Consider the following 13198-nt stretch of genomic DNA (forward strand, 5'->3'; position numbering starts at 1 on the left):
ACGAAAATTTCTTTCTTAGGCATTTTCGTTGGCCAGCCCCGCCCTGCCCCTTTGCTTCCAGTGCAAGATCCCATTAACCTCTTGCAAGGTCACTGCCATGCCATCTCCCAAATGTAGCTTACCTAGCCATCGCTCCACTGCCTGAGAATGAGCTTCTTCGAGATTCAGGCAGGCCGCCCGTCTCCATGGAAATGACTCTGTGCAATTCGGGAGACGTGCCCTCCTCACACAGCGAGCGGGTCCTTGAGAATCAAAGAGTAAAACCCGAAAGAACGACACATTTAGCCCCCATTTGATGTGCGCTTGCTATTCTTCCAGCTCTCCCAATTAGGCAACAACCGTGGAGGAACATGCATTCCTTCCGAAGTCACAAGTGCTATTACTGTCACGGGTGACGTTATGAAAAACGCAGCACATTAATAATCTTCCGCCTCAGTTCCGCATTGCTTGATGTCCACAAGAATTTTGCCAGACAGAACTTACTGACAGATGCATTGTCTTCACATCTATTAGATTTTCTGCCAGACCCATCCTAGACGGTCAAGGCAGAAAACAATAGGTGAGCCGGGGGTGGGGGTGGGGGGACTGCAGAAATCCAGTCAGAATCAAAGCCCACATGCTAAAAAAAATCAACAGATACTAAAATCCATTCTGAGATGAGGGTAGAGGAGGAAATCCATTATATGGCTCAGAATGCAAACCTGAACCCACTTATCAGGGAGTTAGTCCCATTGAATCCAATACTTCTGATCAGCCATGGTTAGGATTGCACTGTTAAGGCTACAGTTCGACACTTAGGTGGGGTAGAATGCATCCTATGGATTTAAATGGGGCTTATTTCTAGGTAAACCTGCATAGGAGTGCATGACGAGGTAAATTAGTGGGCTGACATTTGTATTTATGATCTGACGTAGCCATTTCTGGGCCCAGGCACAGTGAGGCTGTGGTGGGGTGTGCAGAGAGCAAATGAATACCAGGAGACATCTTCTCATGACCAAGTGGGCAGTGAGTGGGGGAGGGGACTCAGAGTTTTTCTGAGCAGCAGGCAATGGCCTCAAGGGCACTATTGTGCCAATAGGCACCATGTTGGAAACCCTTGTGAACTATATTCCCATAATGTTAGGGTTTCAGGTTGTGCTTTATTTGGGAGTCAGGCTATGCTGAATTACAGAACCGAGTTTACCTGGTAAATCCATTTTCAAGCTTATCATCAGGGTCATCATTGATAGTCTTCAGAGACAGCCTATGGATCGCAGGACAGGAGTGATAGGTATCAACTTTAGCCATTTTGCTTTACATATCAGCCTCCAAACCGTACCTGAAATACACAAAGAATGCATTGTGAATCCTGCATTACAGAGAAGAGACTTTAAAGTTCTTTTTTTAAAAAAAATCAACAGAATAAAAAGACCAAAAGGAGACGGGGAACTTATGCAGAGAAATCGTGGCATTGTTTTGCTCAGAAGTCATTCCCAAAGTTCAAAGGGACTTTGCTCCCTAACATTTAGGACAGCCGTCTCAGCAAACTAGAAGTGACATTAATCATACCATTACATATCCATGCATGTTTCTTTTTATCATTCACCTAGTTATTGGCTCTTCAATAGACCTATTGCACAGAACACAGGCAAACGACCTGGTGTCCTCCAGATGTTGTTGGACTACATCTGGCCCTGGCCACTTTTGCACCTGGCTCCCAAACAAGAAGACTGAGATTAAGAAAACAGGCAGAAGGCAGAGAACCAGGAGCGAATGTCTCAAATGTACGGTGCAGATTTTACCCTATAAGTCCATCACTCTTTAGTCCAATTCGAACCAATGAGACTTGTGTCACATGAAGAATTTGTCCCATTTATTTTTACAGGACCGAAACAAGAGCCTTCGACCTCCACAAATTAATGTGTTTTATTTATTTAAAATGTTATGCTCCACATCTGTGAAGAAAATAAATAATGACTTAGAAGAACACAAATTGCAATTCTACACCAGCAATGTAATATTAACGTTACTCAGTAACAACAGAAAAACAGCCACAAGAAATGAAGGAAAGGGCAATTTTGTCAACCAAAACCCTGTTGGAAGAGGCTTATGCTCCTCCCAGAAACCATCAGAAGAGTATCTTCCCACACCTCTGCAGAAAGAAAATTCCACAAACATGGGTCAATATCGAGAAAACCCTCGTTTTATGGCCATCATTATCCAAACACATCACAAAGATGGCAACAGTGATCCAGAAGTGGAGAGGCAGTCAGGAGGGTATGAAGGTCCCAAGCCATGCGTGGCTTCAAAGCATTTAAAAAAATACCTTGACTTAGACCAGTGGTGGGGAACCTCTAGCCTTTGGGCCTAACTGGTCCCAATGGACCTTGCAGTTTGGTCCACCACCAGGCTGGACATCATATATGTGACATCATTGATACCTTAACCCTTAAAACTGTGGCCCAAAGCAAGAAGAATCAGGAGCATACCCTGGTATTTCCTTTGCAGCCAAAGGCTAACATTTTTCAAAATTAGGCAATGCAGAGGAACAGAAAAAGGCTGTGCATATAAAGAATTGGGAGCACATTTAGAGCAAGCTGCCAATTCCTTCCCTTGACATTATATAATCAGATGTCATGGGTGATTGGCAGTTTGAGAGGTCCTAGCTACCTGTCAAAGTGGTCTGGGGGACTTGAGGGTCCCATCTAGCTGGATCCAGATTTCTACTCCAGTTTACAGCCAGAAGCATATTTAAAGTCATCATTGCTGGAACAAAACAGGCTGACGATGTACTACCTTCCAAACACCCAGCTCCAAACTTGACTTGGGCTATTTTGTGATATTGTGATATGTATGTTTGGTGATCTTTGCCTCACTGATACCCTTAAAATAAGGCCGCTGTATAAAGCCAGACATAAGAAGATAAGAGGAGCTCATCTAGTCTAGCATCCCATTCTCACGCCGGCCAACCAGATGCCTCAGTGGGAAATCTGCAAGCGCGACCCAAGCACACACAAAATGTTCTCCCCTCTCCTGCTGCTTCCAGCAACTGATATTCAGAAGCATCGCTGCCTCTAGCTAAGCTTCGTTTGTTGTCTCTGTTTTCATATCTGTGTGTTTTCTATAAAAAGGGGTACAATACTAAAATCTCCTATCGAATGTAACAGATCTGTAGAAAAGACTTTGCAACCTGAAAAAGAGACAATGCACATACTTTCATAAACCAATAAAATCTTTAATAAAATTATTTTAGCGTCATCATGGAATCCAGTGCTGAATCAGCAGTCCCATGGTCTACAGAACAAGGGCGGGACACCCATGGCCCTCCATATGTTATTGAACTACAACTCCCATCATCCCTTGTGTTTGCCACACTGGCTGGGGCTGATGGAGGGTCATAGGTTCTCCTGCTGCATAACGTAAACAACTGAGCTTTTTATGACACGCTGAAGCAGAAGCCTATGCATGGTATTGCCTCCACATGGCCAGCTGACCAGGAACAGTGCCGGATTTACGTATAAGCTAAACAAGCTATAGCTTAGGGCCCCACTCTCTTTAAAAAATTAGAGGGGAAAAAGCTGGATGTACATTTCCAAAATATAAGATAAAATAAAATAAAATAAAATAACAAATAAAATAAAAACTACATACAGCAACAGTGTTTTGTGTTGTGTAGGCTCCTGTGATGATTGTAAGTAATACATATTTTGTTATGTGCAAATGGCTTTAGATACCTATTAGGTCCATAAATTACCATATAGCATATATTCAACACAAAAAACAGCAACAAATTGTTGTTGACAAAGGACAGCTGGACATATAAAGTGCCCCATTACCTTCAGTAGCTTAGGGCAGGCTTCCTCAACCTCGGCCCTCCAGATGTTTTTGGCCGACAACTCCCATGATTCCTAGCTAGCAGGACCAGTGGTCAGGGATGTTGGGAATTGTAGTCTCAAAACGTCTGGAGGGCCGAGGTTGAGGAAGCCTGGCTTAGGACTTCCTGATCAGGAAGCAATGTTTACATTTAAAGCGGCCAGCACAAATATCAATTCTTGTGCAAACTTTCCATTCTAGAAGTACAACATCTGCATTAGTCTTCCATTGCCTTAAATTATTCAGCTTGAATAAGCTGGATCACTAAATTTTGCTCCATTGAAGTACTGTGCACAGTTTACAATGGAAGGTATGTCATTATTATAAAGACACACATTTAGGACTGCCTCTAAATACAGATGGATCGATCAGTTTCCAGTCTGGATCTGTTTCTCACATATTCAGTCATAAATCGATTCCATCTGGTGTCTCTACATTTAACTGTGATAATAATAACTTTAAAATCCATATGAACATTTATTTCAAAATACCATTTCAATACATATTTTATCTCAACGTATGCCTTTCTAAATGTATTTTATCCTAAAATATGCAATGAATAAAATAAAATTACACATTCTCTTCCTGAGCAGAGAACTGTACTGTAAAGTTCTGCAGAAGTGCGTACTCTGAAGGATAATTACTTTCCAATCTGTGTCTTAGACCAAGAGGTGTAAATTAAATCAGCATGTTTAAAAGCCCGATCGAATGAAATCCTCTCCCATCTTTAACTGCAGTTAGTCATGTAGGCTAAAGAAAAAGGAAACTATTCAAAGACTCCATGATGGCATCAACAGACAGTGACTCAGCATGTCAAGGCAAATCAGCACATCACCCCCTAAACTCTGCAGATCAGTTGCTGCAGATCAATCACTTCTATTTTCTGTAACATCCATTGAATTTGGAGAAAGGCTAGGCACAAGCCCAAGTACCTGTAAGGAAATTAGGCAGTATCACTGGCCTTGCTGAAAATGAAAGACTTGCTTTGTAAAACCTGCTGCTCACCTTTCAGAAAACAATGTGCCGTGTCTCATAATACAGATCCCATGTAATTTATAGAATGCCAACATAAGAACGGCTTCAAGAGGCAGTGAAAGGTTTCCCAGCTTTTCGACCAAAGATACCTTGGACTGCAGCTCAGACCACATACCTGAGAAACAGAGCATTCAACTGTCCCTGTTTTCCACAGACAGTCCGGGTTTAAAGAAACCACCCAGGTTTCTGATTTGATACCGGAATGTCCCGCTTTTCCTTAGGATGTCCCCATTTTCATCAGAGAAATGTTGGAAGGTATGGAGTTATGTGACCCCGCAACCCAAGGAAATAAGTAACTATACAACCTTTAGAAGACATCTGAAGGCAGCCTTGTATAAGGACGTTTCTAAATGTTTTATTATGTCATTATATATGTTGGAAACCACCCAGAATGGCTGGGGAAACCCAATCAGATGGGTGGGGTATATTATTATTATTATTATTATTATTATTATTATTATTTAGGACTTCCCTATTTTTATCAGAGAAATGTTGGAGGGTAGGACATACTCCATCACACAGGAGTACAGTGGTACCTCGTGTTACAGACGCTTCAGGTTACAGACTCCGTTAACCCAGAAATAGTACCTCAGGTTAAGAACTTTGCTTCAGGATGAGAACAGAAATCGTGTGGCGGCAGCGGGACGCCCCATTAGCTAAAGTGGTACCTCAGGTTAAGAACAGTTTCAGTTTAAGAACCGACCTCCAGAATGAATTAAGTTCTTAACCCGAGGTACCACTGTATGTCTCATTGAAGCTTTCTCTTCACTTCCACCCTCAAGCCAAAACATAACCCGTCCTGCAAGTTAACAGCCGCACATTGGCCATGGGCATGAGGCAACCCGTGGCTTTCACTGCTGACCACTGATATTGTTTCTTGAGTGAGGAAGCTGAGTTGAATGCTTCCTAGCTTTGCATTCAACTGAGAGTCCTGTGTAAGTCAGAGGAAGCTGTCATACAGCTCACAAGCCACTCGCCACTCACCCATTTATCCTGGCCTTGTTTATCCACAGCCCTAGGGAAGATACTTACTGAAAGGAGTAGAGTGCTTTTTTTTGGCAACTGAGGTCACAGTCATTTATTTCACCACAGAATAAATAAACAGATGCCCCTTGCAGCTGAGATCCTGATTTGCATGCTGATCACTTAGGAATGTGGGGTGCTTTTTACATCTGGCTCACTATTATCTATACCTGCTGACAGCAGCTCTCCAGGGTTTTAGGGACAGGACATACGGTACTCAAGGAGGCTATGAAATAGGGCTGATAAGGAGTGTGGCATCAGGAAAGGGGGTGTGGCTGAGGAGAGCCCCAAAGGGCATTTATAGAGGTTGCACTTGCGTCCAAGACCTGAGGTTCCCCACTCTTGCCACAGTAGTTTTTAGTCAACAAAGTGCTTTACAGTCATTAACTTTTATCTTTACCCTCCAACATTTCTCCGATGAAAATAGGGACGTCCTACCCAGTGCTGTTTTTCTAGAAAGAGGTGCCAGAAATCACCATGAATGCCTCCCTTGTTCTCTTATAATGGCAATGGCGCCCACCTGAGAGGTGCTGGAACTGAGTTCCAGCAAGTTCCAGCTGAAAAAAAGCCCTGGTCCTACCATACCCTCCCACATTTCTCCAATGAAAATAGCGACATCCTAAGGAAAAGGGGGACATTCCGATATCAAATCAGAAACTGGGATGGCTTCTGTAAATCCAGGACTGTCCCTGGAAAATAGGGGCACATGGAGGGTTTGTTGTTTCTACTCTGTGAAGCACTTATTAATCAGTATGTATCAGGGCTTTTTGCAGTCTCACCAAAGGCAATATGTCACTGGAGTGTCTGGATTACACAGAGAAGAGGAGCCGTTTCAGACTGTTGCTATTTTGGGTGGGATTCAATCGCCAATTCAGGTTGCACAATAATAGCTGATTGGGAGGTCTTGCACCACAAACCCACCCAGTCCCCCAAAATGGGGAGGTGGTGCAAGAAGAAGCATGATGGAGAAATGTGCTGGATGGCGCTTCCCGGTAAACAAATCAGAACGAATGCTCATTAAGTAGCCAGCATCATATAACCTGCCTACAAACAAAACAGGATGAAAGCTCAATAAATAGGTTGTGTGGAAATGCCTTAGGCTGGGGTTCAGGTCCCACAAGCCAAGAATCAGGTCCAAATGAATAGGGCAGTATAGAATAGTTAACCAGAAGAAGCCACTGACAATGCAAATCCCAGACAGACAGGAAGTCAAATTCTGGGAAAGCACGTCAAAGATAATAAGTGGAGTGGAAATGTAAGAAAGGAATCCAGAGCTGAAGGAACTGCCTGCCACTTCTTCCTATTTCCTTTGGGTCACACATTGCTTATGAACAGGAACCAAAGGATCCTCTCAGCACAACACAAGTGGAGCGAGAGCAGGACCAAGGGAAAGGAATGAGAGAAAGACCAAGAAACAGCAGTTGCCAGACTGTGGAGACAATGGCCTGGATTGCAGATAATGCTCAACCACAGGGGCAGAGAACTTCTGGCCTGTGGGCCAAATTTGGCCCACCTAAGTCCATTTGGCTCTTTAAGCTGTTTTCCATGTGCACCAGCCCCCACAACTGATATTATATGTGGTTCCAAGAATACAACAGGTGGGAACACTGTTTGGCTTGGGTGTGCGCAGTGGCAGAGGAAGAGGAGTGCAGGGGGAGCACACCGCCCCCGGCAGAGCGATCCCAGTGGGGTGCCATCGCGCACCAGCCCCACCCCTGCCTGCTCTCCACCCCTTCCCCCCCCCCCCCGTGCTGGAGCACGAAGCTCTGCCACTGCATGTGTGAAATAGAGAAGTCTCTCACATACCCAAACCCTGCAGAAAGCAGACTTGAAACCCCCGCCCATCAGCTAATGGATGGAGAATTCACACAGGTAGTTTGAAAACAGCCAGCAGCAGGGCCCAAGAGGTACAAGGGGTACATCGTCACCCTGCCCAGGGTAGAAAAGGGGTCCCAGGAGCCAAAGGAGGGGAGACAGAAATTCCCTGAAACCTCAGAAAACATTTGTGTATATTGTGTGAAGACCAGCATTTACATTTTGTTCAAGCCTACATAAAATGCTGGGACGCAGGTGGCGCTGTGGGTTAAACCACAGAGCCTAGGACTTGCCGATCAGAAGGTCGGCAGTTCGAATCCCCGCAACGGGGTGAGCCCCCGTTGCTCGGTCCCTGCTCCTGCCAACCTAGCAGTTTGAAAGCACGTCAAAGTGCAAGTAGATAAATAGGTACCACTCCGGCGGGAAGGTAAACGGTGTTTCCGTGAGCTGCTCTGGTTCGCCAGAAGTGGCTTAGTCATGCTGGCCACATGACCCAGAAGCTGTACGCCAGCTCCCTCAGCCAATAAAGCGAGATGAGCGCCGCAACCCCAGAGTCGGTCACGACTGGACCTAATGGTCAGGGGTCCCTTTACCCTTTACCTTGCATAAAATGCTATGAGATTTCTTTCCCTGCTCATTTTCTCTTCTGCCGACATGCCCCAGCCTACTTCCCCTAGGGCTAGGCAATCCAGAGAGGTGGTGCTGAAGTCCTGGCAAAAGACAGCGTGAGAAGGTGTGCTTGCCTTGCCTCTCCTGCAGGCGACACAATCTGCCTACCAAGGAAACTGTCATCTTCTAGGGTAGGGCAGTGAGTGTTGGCACTAACAGTGCCAGGCGAAGTAGCTCATTGCCACCATTATCGTCATGAATGGATGAAGAACTGTCTACACCTGGTAAAATTACTTTTTTCCAAACAACCCTCCTAAGAATCAGGAGGTGGTTAATATTTGCATCGGTTCAAATTGTATTTCCAAAGGTGTAATAAAAGCAAAAGCAAAATAACCCACTCAACCAACTCCCCACCACCACCTACCATATTCAATAGTGCTCTGCTTTATTAATACCTTGAGTAGTAGACTGGATAATCTCCATTTATTTTAATTTGGACTTTTTCTGTCAAAAGGTGTTGATTTTGATTGCAGGTCTTAAATACTAGGGTGCTCATTTTGTGTGAGCCTACATGGTTTTATGTATTGTAATTCACAGAAATTACGATCCATAATATTGTGTAGTATTGGGAAATGCGGAGGTATAATGAACAGTATTATTTTCTTTCATCATAGCATCACTGCATCATAACCTTAAATGGATAAGTGGGGTCATATTTACCCCACCACTGGTCCATTTTTCTATGTCACCATGGCAACCACTTCCGCACTATTGTATATGATAGAATCTAACACAGAGTTGCCACATTTGGTACTGAAGTACCACATTTTGTACACTTTTGATTACTAAAGTACGGAAATATTACTACTAGTCTTTACCACTTCTTCTACTACTAAATGAACGTGCAAGTCTTTTTGCAGCTCACTTGCCTGGCATTGAATTAGTACTGGAAAATCTCCTAGAGCTAAATTTGACGGCCAAAACAAGCAACGAAGTCCACAGAGTTTTCATTATGCTTGACATCTTTTGCCAGTGTGTTAATGTCATCTGTGTGGTACAAAATATTAGCTGGCATAGATATTTGCAACAAGGCCATCCAAGCTAGAAAGGCAACACTGGATGTTGAAGTAGCCACTGTAGAAGCTCTCCTCACAGAGCTGACAAAACTTCAAAGCAACAGGAAACACGTGTGGAATGAAGCCGAATTGGTGGCACCAAACAACCTAAATATAGTAATAAAACTCTCCTGTAAATGTGCATGAAGGCAAGGCTGCAGGATGACAACACTTGATGCTAACTTGGAAGAAATAAAATGATACAGGTGGTCTTCCAGAAGGAGTCTACTTTAGAAAATGTATTTCATTACATTTGCTGTTGAGCAGTTAGCAGGAAAAAAAGTTGATTTCTTGTGGAAATATATCACCACGTCCGAAAGGGATGTGGAGAGAAAAGCTTTTGCTTTATTAGAGCAATATCCTGCTGACCTTAATGCTGATGATTTTGGAAAAGAAATGCGACATTTATCCTCAATACATAAATCTTGTAAATTCACAGTTAAAGCCATTAGATCTGTTGAACTTGTTAGCAGAGTACAAACTTGGAGGCCTGTTCCAAAATGTTTGTGTTTCGCTTAAGAATGCTATTAACCATGTCAGCAACAGCGGCTTCTGGAGAGAGGTCATTTAACAAACTTAAGCTAATTAAGAATTATTTAAGCTCTACAATGCCTCAGGAATGTCTTGTGGATTTGGCCAGGCTAAATATTGAATCAAACATTGCCAGAACAATTAATTTTCATGCTGTGATTTGAAAATTTCCACTTAAAAAAGGGCCAGAAAAGCTCTTTTTTAAAAAAGTAAATAGTAATTTAATCTACCTTTTTAAAATACTATTGTCTTCTGATGATTTAATGTGCATTGCTATATGGAAGTGATGCTTCCATGTGAATTCTTCTCCTTATTTGTATTGTAGCATAAACAAAGATGTTCAAATCAAACGTGCTTTCTGATCCTCTTTTAATTTATTTATATTTATTCATTTATATTTATCATGGAGGGAGTATAAGAGCATATGGCCTCAAATGAAGAAAATTAACAGAGTGCTCCACTACACTCCTCTTTTGTTTTCCATACCCTTTTTGACCTTACAGGCTACAGCTCATAGAATAAAGCCATAGTGGATAAAACAGAATGGCTAATGGAGAAGGGAAGGGACCCAAAGCAGAGGTGGGTTTTAGGCAGCAAGACTGGTTCTGCCCCACTGGGTGCTGACCCTAGGAGGCACCACGGGACATTGTAACTATGACGTAATGAATTCAGCAGAAGATGAGACATGGGGGTGCCGAATTTTAAATCAAAGGGACCCCACTTTGGATGAAGATTGCAGCTTAATTTAGGATTACGAGAAGTCCCCAGTTCCCGGGGACAGTCCCCGGATTTGCAAATCTGTTCCCGGGAAACATGGAAGCGGCAGTCTCAGCAGCCTGGAGCCAGCCTGGTAGCGCAGTTGGCTCTGGCTGGCTTCAGGAGCTGCTCGCTGCTTGCTGCCACTGCCAAAGGGGAACTGGGGACGTCTGACTGTACAGATCTCCTGCCCCCTTCCCCCTTTGTTTTGACAGATCAGGGGAGGCTCGGGAGTCGTGAGTGGGTGGCCGTTGCCCAGAAGGGGTGCAAGGCATGCAGTTTCTCTGCCAGGCAAGGTGCAAAACTCTTCTTTCGTACCCTGTGAAACATAAATGCGCAGAGTTTTTAAAAAACTGGGCAACGGCCGGCCGGCCACAACTACCAAGCCTCCCCTGATCAGTCAAAACAAAGGGGGACAGGGGAAGGAGATCGGGGGAGGCTCAGGAGTCACAGGTGGGCGGTGCACCATTGCTGTTTTTTAAAAACTCTGCACATTTATGTTTCACAGGGTGCGAAAGAAGGGCTTTGCACCTTTATACAATATTCATGTGTGCTTGGGCCCTGGGTCTTTTGCCTCGCCATCCCCACTACTGACTCCCTGTTGCTACTCAGCTTCAAAAAAAAAAAAAAAAAAATGTCCCCGGATTCATTGAAAAAAATCTCGTAACCATAATTAATGTTTTAGAAGAGCCACTATAACTTCTATTTCATCTCTTCATTCATGCAGTCGAATCCTATACATTTCTGCTGAGAAGTACGGGAAGTCCTTTGGTGCTCAGTATGAATTACCCTGAGACAGCAAAGGTTGGTCCATTGGGGCAAATGGGGTGCTGCCCCACCTATCTCATTCTGCTCTCAGTCAGCCCCCAGCTGCCCATTTTCCTACTTAGAACGAGTCCAGTGTGTGGCACTGGTTGTCACCCTTCTGTTCCTCCTCAAGGGCATTTTTAGATATCTCTCAAATTTTTCACCTGGCAAAATCCAACCCCTCCCCAATTTTCAGTACGTCTAAGTTGCCAAGAATCGTTTAGGTTCCAAAGCAAAGATATTAATCCATCTGATTTGATGTCTGCTGATGCTGAATGAACTAAGGGAGGCCGTAGCTCCTCTGAAGCAGTTCCACATTATGGCAGAGTTTGAAGCAAACTTCTCGACATTAGTTTTCATGCTAGGAAGCATCGATAATTTTATCCTTCATGAAGATGGCAGATAAAGGAACTTATTTAGAGATGCCTCCTTTCCCTCCATTGTGAAGGTTTCCCTTTGGGCCCAACACAGGGATCTTTAGCACAATTGTTTCATATTGCTCAAGCTAGTGTATTTGCAGGCAGAGCACTAAATGAAGTGAACTCCAATAGGTACAAACTGCTAGTTGGTAAAGTTATATGTGGTGCTGAAGGCTTGAAGGAGGGAGGGAGACCTTGAGGTTCAGCTAGGTGAGTTAAGCTGGAAACACATCTGGGTGAAAATGTGCCTTCTTTATCCAGCCCATCCTTGATCTATATATCCCAAGGACAGCTCCTGGTTGAAGAGGCTCTGGCCAAAGCGCATTCTGATGGACCTTCCCCCAGCTCTGATGGTGAGCCTTCACAGGCTTACACTGCAGCTGTGGCATGTGCCTGAGGGTCACCGCTTTAATCTCTCATAATGCCTTAGAGCAGAAGTGCAGAACTTGTGGCCTTCCTCTAGACACTGTTGGACCGCAACTCCCATCTTCTCTGACCATTAGCAAGGCTGGTTGGGGCTGATGGGAGCTAGAGTCTTAACAGCATCCAAAGGGCTACAGGTTCCTCGCCCCTGTCTTAGAGCACTGGACCAAGAAATGAATAAAGGCAGGAGGTAGAGCAGGGGCTCGTAGTGAATTCTGTCAGAGTGATGCAGCTCCAACGGCTGTCCACAGATGCCAGGTGTTGATGGCAGCATGTTCTGAATGCATGCAAAACCTGCTTCAATAGAACGGTTATTGAGCACAAGCCAGAAAAAGGCAAGTGTCACAATTCCGTTGAAATTCCACCTGACAGGATAAAATGGAAAGGTTTGAGAACCAGAGGAAGAACATCTCATCCATACATGCTACTGCAGAGGGCCCATGTGGGGTGCCTTGACCCCATTATGTCAATATCCTTCTCCAGCCCATGCCTATTCGACTAAAATCTCAATCCCGTTCATTTCAGAAGAACTTTCTCTTCCAATATTATCGTGTCTTATCAGCTTCAGAGGTCAAGATACACATTTTCATATGAGATAGGTAGTCTCTCTCTCCCTCCCTCCCTCCCTCCCTCCCTCCCTCACATTCTGTGGTTGCAGTTTTGTATGTTGTGTTTTCTATTCAAAGAGACTGGGGGAAAATAGAGAGGAGCACAAAACGTTAAAAAAAAACTGACTGGCATGGAACATTCAGTTACACGGGAAAGCAAAACCGTTTGCAGTCCAAATTCTGTGAGGGGAGGGGGAAATGTCAG

At 44.1% G+C, this 13198-nt stretch overlaps 1 protein-coding gene across 2 annotated transcripts in view; it reads right to left on the bottom strand.

Annotated features, from left to right (window-relative positions):
- CNGA3 (cyclic nucleotide gated channel subunit alpha 3) overlaps positions 1-13198 on the bottom strand; it is a 35332-nt gene that overhangs the window by 15243 nt on the left and 6891 nt on the right. For both annotated transcript variants that reach the window (XM_081003821.1, XM_081003820.1), the window contains exons 2-3: positions 1184-1318; positions 123-242 (exon numbers count right to left, since the gene is read on the bottom strand). In XM_081003821.1, coding sequence (XP_080859947.1) covers positions 123-242; positions 1184-1287 — 224 coding nt within the window. In that variant the 5' untranslated portion in view covers positions 1288-1318. The remainder of the gene's footprint in view (positions 1-122; positions 243-1183; positions 1319-13198) is intronic.

This window comes from Podarcis pityusensis, assembly GCF_964106645.2.
Source record: "Podarcis pityusensis genome assembly, chromosome: 4".
Lineage (NCBI taxonomy): Eukaryota > Metazoa > Chordata > Lepidosauria > Squamata > Lacertidae > Podarcis > Podarcis pityusensis.